Genomic DNA, 26,897 nt, shown 5'->3' with positions numbered 1-26,897 from the left:
CAGTAACTCAAACATCCTGTCTCCATCACTTTCCACTCTGTGGAGTCAAAACATATACTGCCATGTGATAGACAACAATCCCATGACTGCAGTTGTGGAGCAGCAATTCTAGCAAGATGAACTCCACTCTGTGATTGAGCCCGTTATGTAGTTAAATAAGACCAACTGAAATGGCCTCCTTTAAAAAGAGAGGGAGAAATAGCCCCCAATATTCTACACAAATTGAGGCATACCTGAACCCACAAGCATTCAGCAACTTGTAGGCATGTGAGAGTGATATCTGTGCAGTTCATTTCTATTTTAGTCTTCTGGCTGGGCAAGGCATGACATTGGCGAGCCTATGAGGAAGGAAATATGGCAAGGCCCCAGAGCCTAGAGAGGAAGAAGCTATCCTGCAGCATTGATATCTGCGTGCGTAATAAGAATACTACTTGGCACATTTAAAGTGTTCAGTGCGCTACACAGTGCGTTTCCCACAGTAATCCTTATAACAGCTCTGTGTACTAGGTGCTACACAATATGCAGAGATACCATCCGATTCTAACACCTTTTACGAGTAGCTGAATAATTGCAGGTTCTTGAGTTTCATGGAGCTCTAACCTGGGCAGACTGAGCCAGAGTTTAATGGTACCTATTTGAGGACTGCGGGTGAACTGTTTTGGTCCCAGGTGACTGGAGAAGAGCAAATGCAGTACAGAATAGTGAACAGAGACCCAGGGATATACAGACCTATAAGCCTGACCCTTTTTACTTGATAGAGTGTTAAATTGTGTACTAAAACAATACCGTTCTAAGCACTTGTAGGGGGGAAAGGGGCAAAAAAACGAAGGACAGGCTGACCTCACAAAAGAGAGAGCTTTGCTAAATATTATTGAGTTGAACTAGAAAGATTTAAAAAGCCCAAGTCTTCATTGAGAGCATTGAGTGACTCCAGTCATTTCTTAATTAAGTATATCAACATGTTTCCACAAGGCATTTTGGATTATCTTAAGTAATTAAAGTCATTCCTTGGTGTGGTAAACAATGGTTGAGTCTTGCTAGGCCTCTGGCATCAACACAAGCTGACTGTGTAATTGGATTGCCTTGGAGACTTGATAGCCAGATGGATTTTTGGAAGGGCCAGGGTCTACTAAGGAGAAATAATTCTGCCCATATCCCTTCTTGTTTGTGGCAACGACAAAGTGCTAGGCCTTTCTGGGGCTGGGCAATGTCCTCAAGGATCAGCTTGGGTTGTTGGTGTCACTGTTCCACGTGACCAGGCTTTTAGCTTCGGTGGCAAAGGAGAATGGGGCTGGAATGCTTGGTTTGGTTTTCTTCTTTTTGCAGAGCATCCCCAGTTTACAAGAACCATCTCAAGAAGAGTAAAAATCAGACTCAGAATGTAAAATTCACTTTCCAAGAACAACAACCAACCGCTAAAAGCCTGGGGAAATAAACCCATTTCAACTTGCCTATAAGACAGAGTAGTAGATGTTTCTGTGGAGATAATTCTGTAATGGGTTTACCACCACAGAGAAGGCCCTATTTCCACTTACCACCTGTTTATCATTTGAAGCCAAGGTTGGAACAGTCATACATTCTCAACCATTTGCTTCTTTTTAAATAATAAAGATTATTTCCTGATTTTAGCTACCTAGGTTGAGCTGCGGGATTGTGTGGCAGTATGGTCAGAAGACCTGAATGCCACAAAATGACAGGCTAGCCCCCTCCTACTTCTCCCCACTACAATTTTTCCATGGACCTTCACAGTTCCACGTTTTCAGCTGAGTAGCTGAAGTGGTATGTGTGTAGCACATAAGTGCTGATGGACTGGCAGCCCGAAGTGCTGTGGTGATGGATAAAGACTGATGAGCCATAGAGTTCCTTACAACTACAGGAGTATCAGAATCTGAAGTGGGCAAAGATATGGTCTCCTCAGGTAGCAGAGTCTGTGTAACAGGACTCCTTGAGCTAAAGTCAAAGATGATTACAGAGAGCAGGTGAGGGTGCAGGTGGCCTGACATCCTCTTATATGTTGAAACACTTTCTGCCATTGCAACCATCTTACACCCTGTGTGAGTGTTTTGGTCATTTCCCTTCTAGTTGGTTTGCCCTGCTCTTTACAAAAAAGAGCCTTCCTTGTTCTTGCACCGCCAGCCCAATTGTGGAATTTCCTTCTTCAGGAGACACAGATAACAAAAATTCTAAGGGGTTTCCACTGCCAAGTGAAAACATTTTTATTCTCCTAACCGTTCGGTGTAAATCAGTGATTTCCGCTTACTCAGTTTTATATTTTCACGTGCTGCTGTGTTTTAATTATTTGGCCTCAATAAACTGCTTTTAAGTAATGCGTACATGGTAGGTTTGTTTGTACATTTTGTAACACGTTGGAAACAACCCTGGGATCAGAATGATCCAAATTGGGTATATAAAATCACGAATAGATTTGTTTTGGGAGCATCCTCCTTTCACCTAAGACACCAAGTTTTGCAATCCTACAAGATTGCTTACAATAAAAATCTAAAGGTCTGCTTGTTCTGTAGTGATGGCCTGAGGATGTCTCTAGGTAAGATTATTTGTCAGCAGAATGACAGTATCCAAAGTAATAGTTTTTTGCTGTAGTTGCCATCCCTGCTTCTGACTACAGCCAAACTAGATTTGGCATTTTACTTTGTAGCTTGCCCCAGAGTGTAAGCTTTGGGTCCCCCACCTCCTGATGATGATGATGATGATAAGGGGGAGAGACAGTGGTATAGCATGGGGGGCACAGGGGCGGTTGCACCAGGGGCAACATTGTTAGGGATGCAAAATTTCAATTCCTGGTGCTGCCTCAATACAGCTTCCATTGCTGGGCTCCATTGAAAACAGCTTCTCCATGCAACCAGGAAATGACCTCTCCAGACAATGAAATGACTCTTCTTTTCTTATCTCTGAGGTTGTGATTCTTGGGTGACGCGGGTGCCATTAGGCAGTTGAATGTGCATGCATACTCTGACCGTTTCCCTCCCACTCACCCCCCTTGCGAGGTGCCGGCAACCCACGCTATGCCACTGGGGAGAGGAAGACATTAATCCACTGTGGTCCTGATTTACACACAAAGAGGTATAGATCAAGACCACAGTGGGTCTGCAATAAACTTTCATTTTACCATCATGTTTGGCTTGACCCTGAGGCGGCAATTGTTTGCTGCGGAGTGGTGTGTGTGTGTTGAGTGTGTTCTCATGCCCACTTCACAGAAGGAGCCTAATCCAGTCTTCCTAATTTTTCTGCTCACTTTGCACATGGACAAATGTGCTGGGAGCATCCTTATTCATAAGTCAGGGCCAGTGTAAGGTGTTGCCCTGATTTGTGTTGCGTGATGAGGATTGATTTTGCAGAGACTGGAAGGGGAATCCACCATGTTTCTTGGCATTATAAAAACGCACTTAATATGCTAATGTTAAGATAGCTGGCAATGAATTTGCCACCATCAAGTTCTGGACACATTTAAACATCCCTCGTGTGCAAAACACAGTTAATGCATTTATGTAGTAATCAGCATATTATCTCATGTAGTCTGTAAACGTTGAGGCCCAAACTGCTGATAAGATCGTTTGCTTTCAGGTGTTTTTCAATATTGTGCTCAGCGTCAACTATAAATTGAGTTGAGTGACCTTTTGGTTCTGAATCAAATAGACTGCATTTCTGTGGTTTCAATTACATACACATATATATAATAGGGACCACAACAATTGCACCAGTATCTTATCGTTCTGGTTCTGTTAGCGCAGTCAAGAGTCTGATAGCTCATTCTCCTTTTCGTTCTCTGCGTTCAAAATCACAGCCTTGGTGCCAACGAGAGAGAAGATAGGCAGTTTACACAACTGAAATCTAATCATTTAGCAGCTTGCAAGAACTGTGAATGATTTCTGGTCAAAGGATGTAAAATGTGTTGCTACAGGTTGCTAGCAAGGTAGTGTATTTGTGAGACAAATAAGTCAATTAGTAGCTCCTCCATTTATTAGAAACTTAATTGTCAGCTCAGAATGGAAACTTCTGAACTGCAACAGCTCATTAGAAGCAAGAAAACATGCAAGGGTATTCCCCCCCCTCAACTTTTAGTAGACTTTTGGAAATGTGTTAATGCCAGAAAAGCTTAAATTTATACTGAAACAATGTATCAGCTTGAGGAGGGTGGAGGGTATTTTGTGAAAATTTACTTAGGATGAGTTTCAGATTATTTTAGACAAAGACCTCGTTGGCCTTTGGCTATAGCTCGTGGTTTGTCTTTTTGTTGCTTGCATCCAACTGTCTCAAGAGACTATGGAGAGCACCTCCAGGTACGAAGTCAAACCATTGCATCATTGACCTCCCTGAGACGCAAACCTGAGCAGTGTATATGGAGGGGCTGCCCAGAGGACAAGACATATGTGGTCCAAAGGAAAAAAGCATAGCAATACATTAATAATAATAATAATAATAATAATAATAATAATAATAATTTATTATTTATACCCCGCCCATCTGGCTGAGTTTCCCCAGCTACTCTGGGCGGCTCCCAATCAAGTGTTAAAAGCAGTACATCGTTAAATATTAAAAACTTCACTGAACAGGGCTGCCTTCAGATGTCTTTTAAAGATAAGATAGCTGCTTATTTCCTTCACATCTGAAGGGAGGGTGTTCCACAGGGTGGGCGCCACTACCGAGAAGGCTCTCTGTCTGGTTCCCTGTAACCTCACTTCTCGCAATGAGGGAACCGCCAGAAGGCCCTCGGCACTGGATCTCAGTGTCCAGGCTGAACAATGGGGGTGGAGATGCTTCTTCAGGTATACTGGACCGAGGCCGTTTAGGGCTTTCAAGGTCAGCACCAACACTTTGAATTGTGCTAGGAAACGTACTGGGAGCCAATGCAGGACCGGTGTTATGTAGTCTCGATGGCCACTCCCAGTCACCAGTCTAGCTGCCGCATTCTGGATTAATTGCAGTTTCTGGGTCACCTTCAAAGGTAGCCCCACGTAGAGCGTGTTGCAGTAGTCCAACGCGCCAACATGGCTGTAGGAGTTACAGCCTAAGGGAGTTACTGATTTGTCTGAAGGAGGCTAAACTACAGCCCCGGGTTTGGATGAAAATACTAAGCAGAACTTACAGCTTCTCAGAGCAGCAGCAAAACGATGGGGGAGGAACAAAGTGACTGTGATCTCTGCTCTATGAGCCCAAGCATTTGCTTGTTCACAAAAGGCCATGGTTTGCCTTGCGGAAGGTGATTGCAGCAGGGAGCCTTTTGTATCTGTGGCTGTTTCCATGCTTTTTGGAACCCTGATTATGCAGCGTTCTAAAATGTGAAAGGAGTCTCCATGGAAGCCAACCGTCCCTTCCCGTAAGCCGGACTGTAGTGGGGACAGTGGTATGGGCAGAGCTAGCATGCTTGTTCCTGCTGCTGCCTCCTCACATGCTAATTAACGCTTCAAAAGTAATATCTGACTAAGGTTATTGATGCAATGAATTTAGAGAGGCACCTTTGTACTTAACTGACCAAGAATGCAGCCATAAGCACTATCTGTGGCATATGCTTCTGAAAGTGATTCCCATATCCATAAGGTATTGTCAGTATTTTGTGATCATGTCAGAGGAAGATAATTGGGTGATACTGTTCCTTTCTAACCTGTTTCTTACATAAACACCCTTTCTCGCTGAAATGCTGCCTTCGGTTTGAGTTCTGCATAGATCTTGTCACAAAATATTCAGTTTATTTTAGTGTTTTGGGGTCAAATGTTCTGACAGTGCCAAAGAACAGTATGGGATTTCTAATTGGGTGGGATTCATGGAAAGAATTAAAGCATAGTGTGGTTGTATAGTATTTTAAAACAGTTTTGTTTGGGGGTTTCTTCCGTTACGTAGAAAACGGGAAAGGCAGGTAGCGTTGAAAAATGGCCATGAAAATAGAAGGGGAAGTAAACTTTGAACTGGCACTGGATAGAGAATAAACTGAACAAAAAATGCTCAGGGAACTTGACAAAAAAGAGAGTCCTCTTCATGAACAGGAGCTGTATGTTCTATTTCAAAAAGAGTCTAAGTTCTAAAAAATAAAATTTCTTCATCTGGTGCCAGTTTGAGGTTTTTTTTGGTTAATTATTATCCAAGATGATAACTATTAGCTGTAATAATAAGTTTTACTTCACTGAATAACTTGCCTCGCCTGTGTTTTTCATACTAGACATACTAGACAACACTAGGTGTGAGACTGCCACACGACTTGTGTTGTGAATCAATGTGGGGGGAAACAATACTAATTAATGTGTTTTTTTTTACTGTTGAAAATATGGACAAATTCATTTTGGCAAAAAAAAAAAACCTGCTTGGAAAGTTGTTGTTGTTTTCTGCTCAAGTATTCAGGAAATCTCTATATGGCGCGCTTTCACAGTGCCATCCAGACTATTTATAGGATCGTTTCGGTGAGGTGCTGAGTGCGGCACTCTCGCTCATTGATCCTCCAGCTCAGCACCTGTCTGGAACTGTTCAGTCCTCATCAGGATGAGGCTACCTCATATAATTGCTGGAATGTCCCATGTGGAAGATGAGCCTCATAAGCAGCAATGCTGGAATAGTGAAATTTACAGCTTTTGGCTGCGGCAAAGCTTTCTCCCTGCGCTGTCAACACCACAGCTCACACCACGAGCACAAAGCAGGGAGTCGACACTTTAATGAACGTTACTCGGAGATGGATCTGTTATAATAATAATTGCAATCACACTTTTTGGTTATGCAAAATGACCTTCTCTGAGTTTCTGTAGACTTTTGCTAGCTGAAATTATGGTCTTTGATGTGCTGTGGGTACTAGCTACAGTGGTACCTCGGGTTAAGAACTTAATTCGTTCCAGAGGTCCGTTCTTAACCTGAAACTGTTCTTAACCTGAGACACCACTTTAGCTAATGGGGCCTCCCGCTGCGTGATTTCTGTTCTCATCCTGAAGCAAAGTTCTTAACCCGAGGTACCATTTCTGGGTTAGCGGAGTCTGTAACCTGAAGTGTCTGTAACCTGAATCTTCTGTAACCTAAGGTACCATTGTACTAGATTTCGGTGACGTACTCCAACAGCTTGGATAGTAGCTGGGGAAAAACTGATTTGCTGTTGGAATGGGTTGAGCAGAAATGATGATGCACGGGACAAGAACTGATATGGTTTTAAAGACAACCCCTTTTAGCTAGTTGAGCAAATCTGGCATTCTGCCTGCGCAGCCCCTTAAACCTGGGGTAGGCCAGCCCACCTGATGCAGCAGATCCAGCTTCAAAATCCCCTTTCCCCACAAATTCCTTGGCGCAATCCCTTAGTTTCCAAGCTCCATTTGCTAACCAAGCAACAAATGCATTTTCTCTCCCCGTCTCCCTCTCCTTCCTCTGTTGTCTCCTCTGTTCCTAATAACAGATTGTAAGTTCCTTAAGGCAGAGACTTCTACACGCTACAAGAAAGCCTTCCACTGGCTAGAATGGGGAAGCTCTCTCTCCCCTCCCCCCATCCTAATTGCATTAGTGAGGACACTACCGAGTAGATAATAATAATGATAATTTATTACTTATACCGGGTCTCCCCAACCACTCCGGCTGGCTCCCAACAGAATCTTAAAAACACAATCAAACTTCAGACATTAAAAACTTATCTAAACAGGGCTGCCTTCAGATGTCTTCTAAAAGTCAGATACAGTGGTACCTCGGGTTAAGTACTTAATTCGTTCCGGAGGTCTGTTCTTAACCTGAAACTGTTCTTAACCTGAAGCACCACTTTAGCTAATGGGGCCTCCCGCTGCCCCCACGCCGCCGGAGCACGATTTCTGTTCTCATCCTGAAGCAAAGTTCTTAACCCGAAGCACTATTTCTGGGTTAGTGGAGTCTGTAACCTGAAGCGTATGTAACCTGAGGTACCACTGTACTAGTAAATACACCCATTTCAAAGACTATCAGTACACTCATTTCTCAAGAGAATGAATGGATCCTGTAAAAGGCTGGCCCCGCAACTTCCTATTGCTCAGGGAGACGGAGAGCAAAACAAGACCCTTTCTTTCTTACTACCTTTTCTCAGCGCTGCTTTGGCTGTGTGAACTAATAAAAATGTTTCCGTATAAAACAGTGTTTCGGAGCCAGCAACATGGCGGTGCTTCGCAAAGGTTATCTCCCGACGTCATTTGTGAACAGACATGTGTTGGCTTGGTAGAGTACCACCGTCCGTGGTGACTTTGATTTATTTGCTCTGTAAATTGGGACTGGAGCAATAATGGAAAGTGACATTAATTGTTTTAACAGAGTCCTCTTTGTCACATCATTTGCTTTCCTCTGAGGGGTGTTTGATTGTTTGAAACTTGTACAAAAAACTAATGGAAATTGCTATGATGAGGGCCAGTGTCCACTCCACATTCCGACTTTGAATGTCGGGGCGCTTCAGTGTCTGTTTGAAAGCGCAGATGCCAAGCGCTGGAACAGCAAATGCTGGAGCTTCTGGAAGGGTCCGTATTATCAAAGAAAGAATGCTGACCTGGAAAGGATTTTTTTTTAAGAAAAAGTTCTGTTGTGGAGGCTGGATCCACTCCAGTTAAATACCAAAGAGATTCTGCTTGTAGAACGAGTGGCATGAAGGACTCCCATACAGTGGTACCTCTGGTTACATACGCTTCAGGTTACATATGCTTCAGGTTACAGACTCTGCTAACCCAGAAATAGTTCTTCAGGTTAAGAACTTTGCTTCAGGATGAGAACAGAAATCGTGCTCCGGCGGCGCGGCGGCAGCAGGAGGCCCCATTAGCTAAAGTGGTGCTTCAGGTTAAGAACAGTTTCAGGTTAAGAACGGACCTCTGGAACGAATTAAGTACTTAACCTGAGTTACCACTGTAGTTCTTTAGGTTGTAGCTCTTGGCTATGGTTCTCTCCTTTAGGGGAGTTGGATGTATTGACCACCCAGGGCCGGCCCACTCATGAGGTAAAGTGAGGTGACTGCCTCTGGCAGTGGGATCCACATGGGCAGCAGATTCCGATATTGAACTTTCCTCCCGCCTTGTTCCTGATGTCGAGCTTTCCCCATCCCTTCTTCCCTGCTGGCGGTGGGTGCCATTTTGTGGTTTGTCTCCAGGGCCAAAATGTCTTGGGCTGGTCCTGTGATCACTATCCCAGATAGAATTAGGCATACAAATCGTTCGTAAAGGCTTCTACCTATTTGATTCTTCTAATTCCTTGTTTATGTGCAGAGCCTTCCAAGAGAGGTTTGTGCTTCCTTTTAAATTCCACAAATGTTTCTGGACGAGGCGGGACCGTTTCATCTGATGGCAACTTAATGATGTGTGGAAACTTCCCACTGGGTCATTTCATTAGGCTCTTAACAAAACTCTCTCGACTTTCCTTGAAATCCTGCATGTTGTTGTTTTTTTACTTGAGGAGGAACCTCAACATTTGCTTCATATTTCATCTTTATGCTAAATTCTGGTGCCTAGTTGAAACCCCCAAGGGGTTGAGTATCACTTGCCTTGCATATACAATACAATGCTAGGGTTTGGGGCCCTGGCAGAATCCCATAAATGGCCCTTGACTAGAGTGGATACAACTGTGATGGCTGTGGCAACCATCCCAGCGAAGCCAGAATGGGTCTTAAGGAAGCAATAATAATAATATTATTATAAGAATTTATTATTTATACCCTGCCCATCTGGCTGGGCTTCCCCAGCCATTCTGGGCGGCTTCCCAAAAAATATTAAAATACTGTAATGCATCAATCATTAAAAGCTTCCCTAAACAGGGCTGCCTTCAGATGTCTTCTAAAAGTCTGGTAGTTGTTGTTCTCTTTGACATCTGGTGGGAGGGCATCCACAGGGAGGGCGCCAGTACCAAGAAGGCCCTCTGCCTGGTTCCCTGTAACTTGGCTTCTTGCAGTGAGGGAACCACCAGAAGCCCCTTTGTGCTGGACCTCAGTGTCTGGGTAGAACAATGGGGGTGGAGATGCTCCTTCAGATATACTGGACCAAGGCCAATATGATTATAAGGCCCATTTAGACATCATGGAAAGTGTGTAGTATAACTGTGTGCTGAATTAGCAGAGCCACATACCACTGACTTCAGGTGTTATGTGCATGTGCTGTAATTACATGCACAGTCCAGTGCGTCTAGCCCCAGCAATGTGTGAATTGGGATGGGGGACGAAGTCTCTTACTTCTTGTTACTTATCAAACTGTGTTAACAATTTAGTCCTGGTTTTCTGATGTAGTCCCCATTGCCATAAAAGCAAGGAGAGAATGGGGAAAATTCAGGTTTGTTGGGTATATTATTATTATTATTATTATTATTATTATTATTATTATTAAAATTAAGATTTGTATACCACCCTTCATCAACAGATCTTAGGGTGGTTTATTGAAAGAATGATATAACATCTTCAAAGAAGTATATGTTGTTTTATGAGTTGAACCTTTATTCATCCCTAATAAAGAGCAAAACATCCAGGGCTGAAGTTTTTATGTGATCAGACCCAACATGCATTGGATTTTAGGTGTGCTTAAATCGATTAAGTGTTGCATCCAGCACATGTCGGCGGGACACCCATTTATTCTGCACACTTGGGTGATGGAAATAGGGCTGTAAACTCTATTTTGTCTTGAAATAATAAAACGATCAAACATTATAATTGTATGCATGTGTAATTGTTTCCTGAACTGCTCTGTTGCCAAAAGGAAGATTTAACTGAACAGGAGTTAATTCAGTTAAGATCAATCTAAGCTAATCTCTATGGAGAAAAGCCTTTATTTTGAGGTTTGCACTGTGATTCAGGTACTACCCCTTTGCCCGTTCCTGGGTGGTATTAAACTACTTAAGTGTGACATTTGTGGAGAATATCTAGTCTGCTTCCCTTTTCTTTCTCTTACTGAGAATTTTATTTGGCTGCCAGCAAAGTCTTTGCATGGGCTCCACAGGGAGTTTTTCCAAGCCCTAAGTCATTAATAATTGCTGCGACAAATCTCTAAAATATAATAAGTGCTTTTATTTTTTCCCCCTGCCTTCCAAATATACGGATGATAATTAGAACGTGTTGCATTGAGAAATGCAAGGATATTAAATATATTTGATTTGACACAAACAAGTCCCTGGTACTGAAATAAGATATCTAGTACAAATTAACGTTGCAGCCACATCTGATTAGGAATTAATCTACTTTTTATAATTGCAGCCTGAATTAGATAAATGCATACAGTAGTTGTATTGAGCACTCAAACTACATAACAGGAAAGGACAACTTCAAAGGCAACCTGCAGAATACATTTATTTAAAGAAGAAACCAGGAGTTTTCCATTAATAATAAGAACATTGATTGCTTTTCTTCGAAATGCATATAAATGAGAAGTTTCCCATTTCTGGTAGTGGGAGAAGGCATCTGGAGAACCAAAGAGGTGTTTGACATTCTTCCTTGTACAGCTCTTCTCATTAGCTGTCTTGCTTCATCATCCTTGTAGTTTTCTTAGATCAGTTAGTTTCAGTGGTGGTGGATTGTTGCAGCAACATCTTGGGTGTAGTTCATAGGACACATGGGTGTTGACTGAGCTAAATATATTCCTGTTGGATTAAGAATAGGGAAAGGGATGAGGAAACATTGCAAAGCATAATATGGAGCAACTGTTGCAAAAGGTGTGTGCTATTCCGAAAATCAAACTGAGTTACCGTACATTTCTGTGTATAAGACAAGGATTTTTTAATTCAAAAATTATGTCTGAAATTGGGGGTCGTCTTATACAGTGGTACCTTGGGTTACAAACACCTTGGGTTACAAACACTTTGGGTTGCAAACTCCGCTAACCCGGAAGTAGTACCTCGGGTTGAGAACTTTACCTCAGGATGAGAACAGAAATCGTATGCCAGCGGCACGGTGGCAGCGGGGAGCCCCATTAGCTAAAGTGGTACCTCAGGTTAAGAACGGACCTCCGGAACGAATTAAGTTCGTAACCTGAGGTACCACTATACATGGATAGTGCATAGCGGGGACATAGGATTGGTTCCTGCTGCGAGCCGGAGATTGTCAGCGGTTATAGGCCATGTTATTGGTGGCTGCGGCAAGGGCTGTTGTTGATTGGCTGCCACTGGCGAGGGGACAGACAATAGGTAGCTTTTGCGATGCGTGTGAGAGGCAGTGGGTGAGTGATTTTTGGCAGTTGCCCCCCAAAATAGCTCAACAACCTCACCCGCCAAAGCTCAACAACTCTGGGCAATCTCCCCCCATTTTCTAAATTTGGAGTTCTCCAAAATAAGGGGCGTCTTATACACGGAGGCATATTACACCCAGAAAAGTATGGTACAGTGGTACCCCGGGTTAAGTACTTAATTCATTCTGGAGGTCCATTCTTAACCTGAAACTGTTCTTAACCTGAAGCACCACTTTAGCTAATGGGGCCTCCCGCTGCCGCCGCTGCGCGATTTCTGTTCTCATCCTGAGGTAAAGTTGAAACCTGAAGTGTCTGTAACCCGAGGTACCACTGTAGTTAGTTAGCACTTTGCGCCCTCAAAAATTATTTGGGCCAAATCATGTGTTATATGGCTATGTAAGTCCTGCAACTCCCTTCCCAACTCACCTTTTTTTCTCCCCTGTTTTCCTGCTTCTGCAGAAGATAGACGAAGAGAATGAGGCAAATTTGCTAGCAGTTCTCACGGAGACATTGGACAGCATCCCTGTGGATGAGGATGGACTGCCTTCATTTGATGCACTGACGGATGGAGATGTGACCAACGAAAACGATGCCAGCCCTTCGCCGATGCCCGACGGCACCCCTCCACCTCTGGAGGCAGAAGAGCCGTCTCTAGTAAGAATCTACCTTCCTAGTGTTTAACGGGAAATGGAGGTGCCCTCTCACTATCCACTGCATGGGTATGATGTAGCCACAGTAAGGTTTGGTCTTTTCGTTTTTAGACTGAAAACCCAAAGAAAGCTTAATCGTACTTGGGCATTTCAGACAGAAAGCCCAGGATAAACATGTTTGTTGGAGAAACGATGGTATTGCCTGAATGTTTTTCTTCCAATAATGCACACTCTTGCTAATTCAGAAAGGGAATGCTTTGAATATGTGTTTTCTCATTAGGAGATCTCCAATATATGTGTACAAGTTTCACTTTTAATAATGTGTTACCAAGATGTTGTTGTTTAGTTGTTTAGTCGTGTCTGACTCTTCGTGACCCCATGGACCAGAGCACGCCAGGCACTCCTGTCTTCCACTGCCTCCCGCAGTTTGGTCAAACTCATGCTGGTAGCTTCGAGAACATAGTCCAACCATCTCATCCTCTGTTGTCCCCTTCTCCTTGTGCCCTCCATCTTTCCCAACATCAGGGTCTTTTCCAGGGAGTCTTTTCTTCTCATGAGGTGACCCAAGTATTGGAGCCTCAGCTTCAGGATCTGTCCTTCCAGTCAGCACTCAGGGCTGATTTCCTTATGGATGGAGAGGTTACCAAGATAGCTTATTGATAAAGGCTGGATTCACGTTTGGCTCACATCTGTTCACAACTCCTTGGATTGTGCTAGTAAGTGGGTGAAAGGAAGAGCATTCTTTTCATATGGGAATCAGCAACTGAAAACGCCTGTGCCAAATCTGAGGGCTAAGAGTTGGCTCTCCATTTGCCAAGCCAGAAAGTGGTGGCTGCTCAGAATGGGCCTCCTACAAAACTAGCCGCAGACTAGGACCCTATCAAATGGCCATCCTCTTGCTCAGTGAACTGAAAAGATTTGCTGATACTCAGTAAAATGCCTCCAAATTTCTAAGGCCGCAGCTATGCTACCAACTTTAAACAGGTTCAGTTTTTGTTCCCTCTTTCCCCTCTATGTGAAATATTTGTAATAAATAAGCTACATCTCTGTTAGGGTGCCTAGAGTTTGTAGAGTTTAACACTGTTGTCCACCTGCAGTTCTCTAAAGTTTTTGAGGGAAACCACAACAGTGTTTATGCTTTGCATTTTTAGACACAAGTTAGATGTGCAGCTAAAAGATGTAATGTGTGAAGGAGCCCATGGCAGCAATAGCATAGTTCCAGATCAGTATTCTGTAGCAGAAGCAAGGATTAGAATGAGAAGGGAGAGGAGATGGTGGTAGAAAATGGAGACAAAATGAAGTCCTAGAGTCTTTCTTTTTTTAGTGTGCACAGAGCCCAGTGTGATGCCTCCTCATTCTCCTTTTCAGATATGCTAAGGGGCCCTCAAGAAATGTGTCAGGACAAACCCTACAGTTTGCTTTGTCTTGAGAGAATAGTACCCTCATTAACAGCAAATATCCATTGCTGCCAGATCTGTCACTACAAAAGTGACTGCTAAGATTTTCAGAAAGCACCAACCCCTAACTTTACAAAAACCAATTCTGCTGCCAGAATTTATCTTTTGGTCATAATGGAATCGAGAAGTTCAGCATCTTATAGTTTTGACTATCAAGATGACTTGCAATGTACATTTCCTGAATGATTTTATCAGCTACCAAGAAGATTTGTATTCACTCTGCCTGGCAGAAAAAACTAGCCAATTGCCAGGCCTTGTTTACTTTGAGATGTGGCATTGTCCTTCATATTGTGCATTTGTATCCCTATGCTATAGACTTTCCTCTACTGTAGGCAAAAGTTGTCTTTTGACAAGTGAATCCCACTTTGTCGGAAGAGAAGATGTCGGAACCATGCAAAAAACAATCACTTCAATCTTCAGTCAAATCACTTTACATTTGACGTCTCTTTGTCCATCTGTGGTCCATGTTAAGGTGCACCACGTTTGAAAGGTGTATTGCAAAGAGGGCTTGGCTCCAGGGCTGGCTAGATTTTATTGGCCCCTGAGCACCATTCTGTGCATGGGTCCGTGAGCTTGCCATTGTTGTTGTTTAGTCATGTTTGACTCGTGACCCCATGGACCAGAGCACGCCAGGCACTTCCGTCTTCCACTGCCTCCCACAGTTTAGTCAAACTCAAGCTGGTAGCTTCGAGAACACTGTCCAACCATCTTGTCCTCTGCCGTCCCCTTCTCCTTGTGCCCTCCATCTTTCCCAACATCAGGGTCTTTTCCAGGGAGTCTTCTCTTCTCATGAGGTGGCCAAAGTATTGGAGCCTCAGCTTCAGGAACTGTTCCTTCCAGTGAGCACTTAGGGCTGATTTCCTTAAGAATGGACATGTTTGATCTTCTTGCAGTCCATGGGACTCTCAAGAGTGTCCTCCAGCACCATAATTCAAAAGCATCAATTCTTCGGCGATCAGCCTTCTTTATGGTCCAGCTCTCAATTCTGTACATCACTACTGGGAAAACCATAGCTTTAACTATAGGGACCTTTGTTGGCAAGGTGATGTCTCTGCTTTTTAAGATGCTGTCTAGGTTTGTCATTGCTTTTCTCCCAAGAAGCAGGCATCTTTTAATTCCGTGGCTGCTGTCACCATCTGCAGTGATCATGGAGCCCAAGAAAGTAAAATCTCTCACTGCCAAAGCAAGTGGCTGGCAGTCATGCTTATGACTGATGTTCTGCAGCCTTGTTCATGTGTCAGAGCAGTCATATAAAGCTTTTTTTAAAAAAAGTTTGAGTTGAATTCCAAGGGCTCAGGTTGGCTGTGGATGCTGATAGGTGTTTATTGCTGACTCCTGGTTTGCTTGGCTCAAGTGAATTTCTCACATGGAAGGAAGACATTGTGGAGAACTGGAATCTCCTTTCTCCTCTCTGCTTCCTATATTTTCTTTCCGCTTCATACTTCTCTGCGTTGCCTGGTTCCAGCCAAATAGGTTGTGATGAAGGGGAGAATGTGCCATCCCTATGCAAGTGCATATGAAATAAAGGACGTAGTTATGTTCCTGTGTGTGTATATGGCAATATACAGTCATGACTCTTATGAATCTGAAAGTCTTTACCTATGCCCTTGGGCACAATCTGCATTTGAAATTGGTTGTGTGGTTCCCCAGGTAAAACAGCGCCCCCCCCCAGCTGTTGTTTGTTAAATCACGAACGTAACACAGCATACCTTTTTTAAAAACAAAAAACAACCATCATTTTTGGCCTAGGGATAAGTACTAATATATCACTTTTTAGTGTGTAAAATGGTTTTGTAAGTCTTACGTTGCTCGTCTTTTTGACAACTCTGTGAAGCAGGCGTTTTATCTTTTGCGTTCCGTGGTATCCAAGGCTAGAAGCACAGAATTCCTTCCATTTAGGAACTAATGTGGAACTCTTGTGTCGCTCATTATGCTTGACAATCCTGGTAAAGGTTCAGGGTCAGAGTAGAAGTGCCCTCCCCCTTAAAAAGCTCATGAAACAACTGGTGACACAACTCCAGTTTTGAGGGGTTAGGTGGGCAATTTTGAATCACAGAATCAAAGAATTGTAGAGTTGGAAGGGACCCTGAGGATCATCTAGTCTAACGCCCTGCAGTGCAGGAATATGTGACTGTCCCACAAGGGGATCAAACTTGTAACCTTGGTGTTACCAGCACCACGCTCTAACCAACTGAGCTATGATCCTCACAATTAATAATAATAATAATAATAATAATAATAATAATAATAATAAAAAATAAATAATAATAAATTTTTACTTATACCCCGCCCTTCCTGGTTCAGAAAACCGGGCTCAGGGCGGCTAACAACAAATTTTAAACACTTAATTTATGCAACAAAAAACAGAATAAAATACAGTATAAAACGTGAATAAATTCAGAATTCAAAAATCAATTTAGGGGGGAAATCTATCCAGTAAACATTAGATGATCACCAGGGCTAGCTGGCTAAATTAGTCATATCTGGGCCAGCGAGGAGACCAGGGGAGAATTAGCTGTGGGATCCCAGAGAGGGTAATCTTAATAAAAAGGGGAGGGGGAGTGAAAGAAGGGGAATAAAAGATCAGGCTAATTTCAAATTGAAAGTCAGGTGGAATAGCTCTGTCTTACAGGCCCTGCAGAAGGAAGTTAAATCCTGAAGGGCCCTGGTCCTCACAGAGCATTCCACCAGGTCGGAGCCATCACTGAGAAGGCCCTGGCCCTGGTGGGGGATAATCTGACTTCTTTACGGCCTGGGACCTCTAAACTATGATTATTCATGGACCTTAAGGTCCTCTGCGGGGCATACCAGGAGAGGCAGTCCTGTAAATATGAATATAAATCTAAAGTCAGGGTACTTCTGCCCGTGCTTGGACCCTGTCAGTCCACTTAGCCAACTACATCCAGTGTGTACTGTGCAGTTTGCATGACTGACTTCTGCCTTGATTGCAGGGGATGGCCTGGGACATTGGCCATACCCAGCGATGCTTACTGCACTTCCGGTTGCACTACAGTGCTCATGCGGGAGCATGCAGGAGCTACGATTTTTTAGGACCGCAATGTCTCCAGAACCACCTCTCCCCATATGAATGGACCCAGACCCTGCAGTCATCAGCTGAGGCCCTTCTTCGTATGCCTCCTCCAGATAGGTCTGGAGGATGGCAACACAAGAATAGGCCTTTTCTGCGATGGTTCCCCATTTGTAGAATGCTTTCCCCAGGGAGGGTTGCCTGGTGCCTTCAGTATGTATCTTTAGACACCAGGTGAAAGCATTTCTCTCTAGCCAGGCCCTTGGCTGATTAGGGAGGGGGGTTATTGGTGGGTTTTTTGTTTGTTTATTATGTATTTTGTGTTCTCAGTGTGCATTTCTAGATTCTAGGCCTGCGGGACATTCATGTATGAAGCAGAATGCGTTAGGCATAGACAGGAATAGTCCGGCGTTTATAGGCTTAAACCATTTCCCAGATTTTACTGGCATGAATGGATTTATGGTTTTGCCACCCATGGAGGCCCTGTGCAAATGTCGCTTCCACGTGTGGACTTCCAGCAGCCATGGGGCAAGGCAGGCAAGGCCTCTTGTTCAAAGTCCTACTTTTCCATCTTGCATAGCCTCTATACATGTTGATATTTGTCCGAACTGGACCTGAGACTCATAAATTCAGATAAAACCTGAGGAACGGAGATGCATAACCTTATTTCTTTTTCTTCCCAACCTTCCCCCTTCCGCACCCACCCCAAACCTTTCCCCTTGTTATCCTTGCAGCTTAAGAAACTCTTGTTGGCGCCAGCTAACACCCAGCTAAATTACAATGAATGCAGTGGCCTCAGCACACACAACCATGCAAACCATGCTAATCACAGGATCAGAACAAGCCCTGTGGTGGTTAAGGTACAGTGCAATACATATCAAGATGGTTTTAAATAGTTTCCTTTTCCCCCACTAGGGCTCAGACATTTACCCGGCCAATGCACAAGGAGTGGGATACGTCTCAAAGTTTCACCTGACTCCGCAAGCAATATTGGATGCAGGCACTCTGTGCAGAGGTCCATATACACAATAGCCCAGTTTCCATGATCACACGCACCCTTTTTGTGTGAAAGCAAAGGATCTTAAAACTGGGCCATTGCACATACAGACCTCAACACAGAACATCTTGTTATATCTGTGGAGAGGGAAAAGGAGAGATGAGCACCTACTCCTTCTACACACGAACTGAATTTTCAACCCAATAACTGCACCAATAGCCTGGTATCTTATCTCAAATTGTGGGGTTGGGGCAGAAGCAGTTCATATGTGGGGGTGAGGGGGATATCATAAAGAGAAGCTGCTTGTGTTCATTTTTTTCACTCTGAATAATTCATGTTATGCCTTCCACCACCACCCCTTCTTGGCAGCATTAACGCATTTTTAAAGGCTTCTCTTCTTTCCCCCTCCACAGAATTGTAGACAGTGCCATTAAAATATTACTGATGGGCTGATGTGTTGACGTGCGACTCCAGGCCACCACTTCACTTGCGGCCCAACTTAGAAAAAGATTATGCTGGAACCTCAGTAGAAAGGTCTATGTCAGCCATTAATTGGCTCCGATGCTGGCAGTGGTGTAATTCTGTTAGCAGGCTGTATTAAACAATGTTTGTCTTGCCATTGACTGTAACCGAAAACAGAGCATTTAGGGGTACTTAAGAGAGTTGTGAGCGCTGGGCTTGAGCAATCAGCAGCAAATTAAGGTTTAAGCCAGCTTATTTTTTTCCCCCTCCCTGTTCGTAGTAAAGGCGCTGTAGGGTCTTGTTAGTTATATGTTGCTGAGTAGGAACATTGAAACATAAGAGAAATGAAATAAAAAAGCCGCATAAATGTCATTTAGGAATTTTAAATGTAATTTTCTTTCCTTGTTCTGCAAACAATTATTCACAGCTCACAGATCTAGTGCTCTTATAAGGAACACTTCACTGAAAATCTCATCTCTTCAGAAATCCTATATCCATTCTGATAAGGTTTGGTTCACCAATTTCAGCTTTCTTTTTTCTTTTCCTTCCTTCCTTTTTTTTATTACTTTTCCTTTTATTGTGACTTGTTTCTTAAGACTGAGAATTCATGGAGCAATAAAGCGAAGAGCATTTGTCAACCACAAAAGCCACAAAGACGTCCCTGCTCAGAGCTTCTCAAGTATCTGACTACAAACGATGACCCTCCTCAGACCAAACCAACAGAGAACAGGAGCAGCAACAGAGACAAATTCACCTCTAAAAAGAAGGCGCTTTTGCACTCTCAGACGCATCATTTGCAAGGTAGGCTTGGGATCAAAGAATAGGTTTTGCCCAATGATTGTCATTGTTGCAAGTGATCAGACCCTGTGAGGGGGGGAGGTGAAGGGAACCTGTAGCTTCCCGGAGAACATTTCCTAGCAGCTCAGACCAGTGAACAATGCTCATCTCTAAAAGCTTCCAGGAGCCAGGAAGCATTGCCTGACCCTCTCTGGGTCGGCCGAAATCCTCCACCTAGCAGCTTCTCTTCTTTTGTAGGCAACTTGCCTGAACATGGCGTACAGTGCAGAGGGGTCCCTTTGGAAGTTCCCTGCAAAATTTCGGAAAGATAGGTGCAGAAGATACAATGAATGAAACATTGTTTGAGTAGGGCGCATTGAATATTTCAACTTCCGAATTGAGTAGAAATTATTTAAAATGATTGCCAAGCACTTGCAGTTCAATAATAGTAACAATAACAATGACAATAACAATAATTTAGCATTAGCTGACATTTTCAGAAAGTTAAAATCAAAATTCTTTGGTTTTCTGAAGCAGTTTATTTCCTTCTCGATCAAATGTAGGCTGAGCAAACCAAAAGTTGACCAATCAAAAAATTCAAAACCAGATTTGAACTCCTCACACCCCAAACCATATTTTTAATACCCCCCTCACTGAAGAAATTTGCAAAAAAATTAAATTTCACCTCCTAAAACAGCATGCTGTACTGTTTGAGACTTTTTAGTCAGGGTTGTGTGGTTCCTTTGTGCCCCTTGTGTGATTATAGTGGGGATTCTTTATTTATTTGTTTGTTGCATTCTTACCCAACTTTTTTCACAATGCTCAAGGTGGCTTCCTACTCCTCATTTAATCCCAGCAACAACCCTGTGAGGTAGGTTAGGCTGAGAGGGAGTGACTGGCCCAAGGTCACCCAGTGAGCTTCATGGGGAATCGAACCCTGATCTCCCAGGTCCTAGTCCAACACTCTAACCACTGCACCACCACTGGCTGCATGGAGCCGCTGTGTTTCCTTGGAGCTAAACCAGCCTAGAGGAGTCATGCTCCTTGAGGGGTGAGGCTAAACCCATGTAGCTCTCAGCCCAGCTCTGCCTGGGCTCCCTGTTAATTGCTTAGCATAAATTGGAACGTTAGCTGGGCACATTTGTGCATGCACACAGATGCAAAGATGCATTTTTAACTAGCATAGCTCCTCTTCCTCTTGTTGTTGTTAATAATAACATGCATTTAGAACACATTCTGTGTGCAAAGCGCTTAGGGGTAAAGGGTTTAAGATTTCTCAAGTAAAGAGTCTCTTCACACACAATGGTTTTTAAGTGAGCACCTAAGGTCTGTTAAAAATACTTAAGAATACACTGAGCCTTTTGGGCTTGCCGATCAGAAGGTCGGCGGTTTGAATCCCCGTGACAGACTGAGCTCCCATTGCTCTGTCCCAGCTCCTGCAGTTCGAAAGCATACCAGTGCCAGTAGATAAATAGGTACCGCTCCGGCGGGAAGGTAAACGGCGTTTCTGTGCACTCTGGCACTTGTCATGGTGTTCTGTTGTGCCAGAAGCGGTCTAGTCCTGTTGGCCACATGATCCGGGAAGCTATCTGTGGACAAACGCCGGCTCCCTTGGCCTGAAAAGCAAGATGAGCTACATAACCCCATAGTCGCCTTTGACTGGACTTAACCATCCAGGGGTCCATTAACTTAACCTTTTACTTCCAAGGCCTAATGTGAATGCAGTATGTGTGTGTTTGCAAATGTAGCCCCTTGAAAGAGGGGTCGTAAGGGAGCCAGGACTGGCTATGCTTCTGACATACATCAGTGTATGCCATCCATGGCCTGTATGTAATAGTCCTGAGCTGAAGATAAAGACAATTGGGAAGGAGGAACCTGAAGATGGATTTGCAGCCATGGGGGAGTTGAGGGTTAACTGGATTCCAACAGCACAAAAGTAGTGATGCGTTCCTGGGAAATAATTACTGTCCTGGACAAGCTGGGCTAGCCAGTTCATTAGGGAGCCTCTTTTACTTTCACTGGACTAAAATGAAGACATTGTTAACTTGCAATATATTCCTTAAGAGACAATAAAAACAGCTTTCTTGCAGCTTCTGAATAGGCAATAAATGTGTCAGCCCTATTATAACTTTAAAAAACCCACCATTTTATTGTTTTATTCTCTAAACAGTGTCAAGTGTAGGAACCGTCCTGACCCCTCTTGCTCACTTACCAAACAAGAAACTTTATGGCCAACTAAGCATCCGTAATGACGTTTAGTATCCTCCAGTGTATTAAGAGGGGATTTTGGTCCTATACTAACTGCTATGGCTGGGTTGGAAAAATGCAAATGTTCTTCTCTTTCCTAGCTGAGTTGTTCCTTTTCTTGCTTTCTCCTGATGCCACTTTCTAAAGGCTTATAGGCCCAAGTAGGCTTTATTTAAAGGGACACGGGTGGCACTGTGGGTTAAACCACAGAGCCTAGGACTTGCTGATCAGAAGGTCGGTGGTTCGAATCCCTGCGATGGGGTGAGCTCCCGTTGCTCGGTCCCAGCTCCTGCCAACCTAGCAGTTCGAAAGCATGTCAAAGTGCAAGTAGATAAATAGGTACCGCTCCGGCGGGAAGGTAAACGGCGTTTCCGTGCACTGCTCTGGTTTAGTCATACTGGCCACATGACCCGGAAGTTGTATGCCAGCTCCCTCAGCCAAGTAAAGCAAGATGAGCGCCACAACCCCAGAGTCAGTCACGACTGGACCTAATGGTCAGGGGTCCCTTTACCTTAGGCTTTATTTAGAGATCCTGCCACTTAAAAAAAAGTCATCTACTGCCTTTGTCTCCAGAGGTAAGAAACTGAGACATGGTTTACATCAGCAAGCATCTGTAGCTGCAATGTCAATGAGCGAGAGAATTTGGTTGTAGAACTTGGTTAGAAGCAGAGTTGGAAACAAAGATTAATTTCTCCCCACACCCTGAGTTTTTTGTTCCCAAATGGTAATGTTAGTTGAGCAGCAGGGCTGCCTTCTCTTATCTGCAGTGCAAGAAGCAATTCAATGTTGTGATTACGTCTGCCATGCTAAGGCTCAGTTAAGCCATTGCGTGTTGTGGTCCCCAAGACACCCCCCCCCCAAATAACACACACATCACACAGAATTTTTGTTTAAGGTTTTTGGCATAATTTTGGCCACAACTTTATTAACATACATGGATGTGAGTGGTTGCTTAGGCATTGGTTAGGACTATCTGTCCCCCCACCTGGGGACAGAACTGACTTCCGGATTCCAGCGAAAGTCAGTAAGGGGAAACAATATTGGGGAGACACTGGAGCTGCGCCACAGGCCCTCACCTTCTCCCCGCACGCTCCCAGGGGCTTACGCGGCCCAAACCCGATTCCAGGGATTAGGACGAAAGCATGGCAAGCCCCTGAATTCCTTTAACGGAATTCCCTTGCAGCAGCAGCATTGGAGGGGCAGGCCCAGCCAATCCTTACCCCTCCTCCAACCAATTTTTAACCAATGCCTAACCGCAACCTTACAAGTTGTGACGATTTGCTATGCAGTAGGCAAAAACCAAATGGCACCAGCCAATCAGCCTGGTAGGAAACAAAATTCCTACCAGGCCCCTGCAGACGACCCCATGACAGGCATAGCAAGGTCAACGCCCAAGACCTAAAATAAGGGAGGGCGGGTGGGTGATCCGGTGCACCCAGCAAAAGAGAAAGCTGAACACTGCGTGCACTGCTTAAAAACCTCTGTTCCCTCCCCCAAATTGTTGTTGATTAGTCGTTTAGTCGTGTCCGACTCTTCGTGACCCCATGGACCAGAGCACGCCAGGCACTCCTGTCTTCCACTGCCTCCCGCAGCTTGGTCAGACTCATGTTGGTAGCTTCGAGAACACTGTCCAACCATCTTGTCCTCTGTTGTCCCCTTCTCCTTGTGCCCTCCATCTTTCCCAACATCAGGGTCTTTTCCAGGGAGTCTTCTCTTCTCATGAGGTGGCCAAAGTATTCGAGCCTTAGCTTCACGATCTGTCCTTCCAGTGAGCACTCAAATTAGCAACATCAAAATTACCCCAGCAACTCAAACTACCAATCCCTGCCAGAGACCAACCACCCCAACCCACCTGGCAACAGAGGGGTGGCTTGGCTGGCCCCTACCACAACATGTGCTCTCTTTTAATGAGAACACGCTCTACCACCTTAGTCCTTGCCTCCTGCAGTGAGCACTTGTATCTTTGTGTGGTCTGGCCAAGTGGCACTCCTTGTTTTATCTGCTTGAAGGTAATTTTTGAGCACAGAAGCAGGGCTTGCACTTTTAGGGAGCTGCCGTAAGCAGAGTCACAGGCTCATTTAACTGGTTCTTGTCTATAGCAGGCACCTTTGGCCCTCCAGAAAGACTGCAACACCCATCACTCCTGACTGTTGGCCATGTTGGCTGGGGTTGATGGGAGATGTAGTTCCGCAACATCTAGAAGGCCAAAGGTTCCCCAGCCCGATCCACAATGTAGACACTACACTACTGGGAGCAACTTTTCCAAGATTTCCAGCAGTGGCTTTTCCCAGCCCAGCCTAGAGATGTTGTGGATGCAACTAAAGACCTTCTGCATGCAAAGGATGAAATCTGCAATCCCTACTCCCTCATCCCCTCCAAATGTAGCCAAATCTTGTAGATATTCCAAAAAGGGGAGCTCAAGGGAAACCATTCTGTGCATCGTGCAGCTCCTTTCTGTTGCTGAAAATGCAGATAGGAGGCATCTGGGGAAAACCAAAAGATGCTTCATGCAGGCAGTGCTTTACTATTGCCTCTATTGTATAAAATGCCGCAGCGTTTCTGTTGAAGTATTTAACACATTCCAAAGCCAGTGATTGAGAAAGAGCCAAGCTTGGTGAGGTGATCTCCATCTGTGATCAGATATCCTGTCCCTTTGAATATTGGCCAGTCAGAGGTGTGTTTGTGGATCTAGATTGGGACCGTGTTGCGGGGCGGGGGGGGGGGGAGGCTGTTAACACTTTCCCATCGCACTCTTTCCCCCTGTGAATTCAGCTGCTCTTTGCCCCGCTAGAGGAAGTTTAAAGGTAAAGGTACCCCTGACTGTTGGTCCAGTAGCAGACGACTCTGGGGTTGCGGCGCTCATCTCACTCTATAGGCCGAGGGAGCCGGCGTTTGTCCGCAGACAGCTTCCAGGTCATGTGGCCAGCATGACTAAGCCGCTTCTGGCGAACCAGAGCAGCGCACGGAAATGCCGTTTACCTTCCCGCCGCAGTGGTACCTATTTATCTACTTGCACTTTGACGTGCTTTCAAACTGCTAGGTGGGCAGGGGCTGAGACTGAACAACGGGAGCTCACCGCATCACGGGGATTCGAACCGCTGACCTTCCGATTGGCAAACCCTAGGCTCTGTGGTTTACACCACCGTGCCACCCGTGTCCCCTAGAGGAAGTTTAACAGCGCGCAAATAGCAAGGAAACAGCCCCAGGTCCCAGTCCAGATCCACACCAGCTCACCTGAGGGAGATGTGGGAGGGGAAGGGTTAAAAGGCAATGGTGGTGGATCAGGGGTCAAGTGCTGGTAGGATAAAGCTTGGGTCTTTCAATGGCAAAGAGTGGCAACTGACAGTGGCTCCTTGGCGGTTGACTTGAGGGATAGAACCTAATGGATATTTCTTGGAGTGAACTGCACAACCTCTCAAGCCATGCAGAAAATTGCCTGCTGGCAAAATTAAACTCCTGCTTCTGGAAACACTGAGAAAAAAAGGCTGAATAATAATAATAATAATAATAATAATAATAATAATAATAATAATACCTTTATTGTCAATGTACAACCTGTGTACAATGAAATTAACCGAGCCTCCTTCCCCCCACAAACACTCAGTCTCATTGCACTCTGTGTGCTTTTCGCACAACACATCAACCAACACTATATTATTTTCCGTTCAGCAGCCTAACAGCCCACGAATAGAAACTGTTTTTTAGCCTGTTGGTAAGACTGATCATACTTCTATATCTCCTGCCCGAGGGTAGAAGATTTAAAAGGTGCTGGCCGGGGTGTGGATCGTCCCTGAGAATTTTTCTCGCTCTCCTAAGGCAATGATCCCTTGCGATGCCATCTAGCGGGCTCAGGGGGCAGCCCATGATATCATGTGCTGTGTTCACCACCCTCTGTAGAGACTGTCCGTGGCTGTCTAGCCAACGTACCACACTGTGATACAATATGTGAAGTCCAGAGACAGTACAACCCCAATTCAGGATCACACGTAAGGTGAAGCAGACACTTTCCCTGTCACTCCAGAGAGCAGGACTAGAACCAGTGGGTGGAAACTTCAGGGAGTCAACAAATCTCTAAGAGAAACTTCCTGTAGGTACACAACAGTAGAATAGTCTGCTTGGTGGTGGGTTTTCCATTGCTGGCGGTCCTTAAGCAAAGGCTGAGTAGCCATCTGCTGTAGTTGCTAGATGTCTAGATGACACCTGAGATCTCTCCCAACTCTATTATTACTTTCCCTGGCAAGTAAAGGCTGCTCCATGGTGAGGAGTTTGTGTGTGTGTGTGGAGGGGCAGCAAAAGATTGGTATCCCAATTGTTTTCTAACAAAGGACGGCGGAAGGTTTAACTGCTAAAAGTGCTGTTGTTCATTCATGTCAGGGTTTTAGCATGGAGGAGTTAAACCCCAATTTACGCCATCTGCGACTCTCTTCCCCCTATTTGCAGAATAATTTGCAAGCGCTTGGATCATATTTGCTTGGGTCTTGGCCTCACAGAAACAACCTATTTTCCTAGTGCTGTATATAAAACTGTATATTGTACAAGTGAAGTCAACTGAATATTCATAGAGTTCTGTTGCTTTGTAGTTATACGGCCGCTGTCATATCCAAGTGAAACGTGAACTGTAGTCTAAATTAAATGTGAAGGAAGCACATTTTCACACTATGTTCTGTGCATTTTGGGGGGTGTCTGTGTGTGTAGTTTTCTAAGTTTTCTAAGATCTCAAGGTCTGTATTGCAGGTGTACAGCAGTTGGCATAAATCAATCGTGCAACCTGTTTCAGGGTTCCAGAGGAGTTTAGATCTCTTTATCTATAAAATATGTGTGGCTGCTGGAATTAAATATAATGTGTGATGTGTGGTTGCTGCTGCAAACAGTCTTGCATCCCTTTTCACTCTCAGTAGCTGGTACTATATAGTGCAAGTCACAACTAGGGTAGAGAAGAATGTCATTGGTTTGCATTTTAAAACAGACTTACCTAATGCATGCCTTTCAGACTAATATATTGATTGGGACATAATTACCCTGTGGATTTTGCACGTTTCCAAATGTTGTGAAACAAGTCTTGGCTCAAAAAGAAAGAAAGAAACCAAAGTGCATCTTTAAGGATAAAGTGTGCTTTAAAATGTGTATGTTATTTTACATGCATTTAAATATACATGA

General features: G+C 44.3%; 1 protein-coding gene across 8 annotated transcripts in view; it reads left to right on the top strand.

Moving 5' to 3' along the window:
• PPARGC1A (PPARG coactivator 1 alpha) overlaps positions 1-26,897 on the top strand; it is a 635,527-nt gene that overhangs the window by 570,885 nt on the left and 37,745 nt on the right. For 5 of the 8 annotated variants that reach the window (XM_081019914.1, XM_081019910.1, XM_081019916.1 and 2 more), the window contains 3 exons: positions 12,582-12,776; positions 17,992-18,117; positions 19,313-19,517. In XM_081019914.1, coding sequence (XP_080876040.1) covers positions 12,582-12,776; positions 17,992-18,117; positions 19,313-19,517 — 526 coding nt within the window. Of the gene's footprint in view, positions 1-5,329; positions 5,557-12,152; positions 12,248-12,581; positions 12,777-17,991; positions 18,118-19,312; positions 19,518-26,897 lie in introns of those variants that run through there. The other 3 variants (XM_081019915.1, XM_081019917.1, XM_081019911.1) reach the window with 3 other exon arrangements.

This window comes from Podarcis pityusensis (genome assembly GCF_964106645.2).
Source record: "Podarcis pityusensis genome assembly, chromosome: 9".
In the NCBI taxonomy this organism is placed as follows: domain Eukaryota; kingdom Metazoa; phylum Chordata; class Lepidosauria; order Squamata; family Lacertidae; genus Podarcis; species Podarcis pityusensis.
The sequence above is the reverse complement of the archived record's forward strand: the minus strand, read 5'-3'. Positions and strand labels throughout refer to the sequence as shown.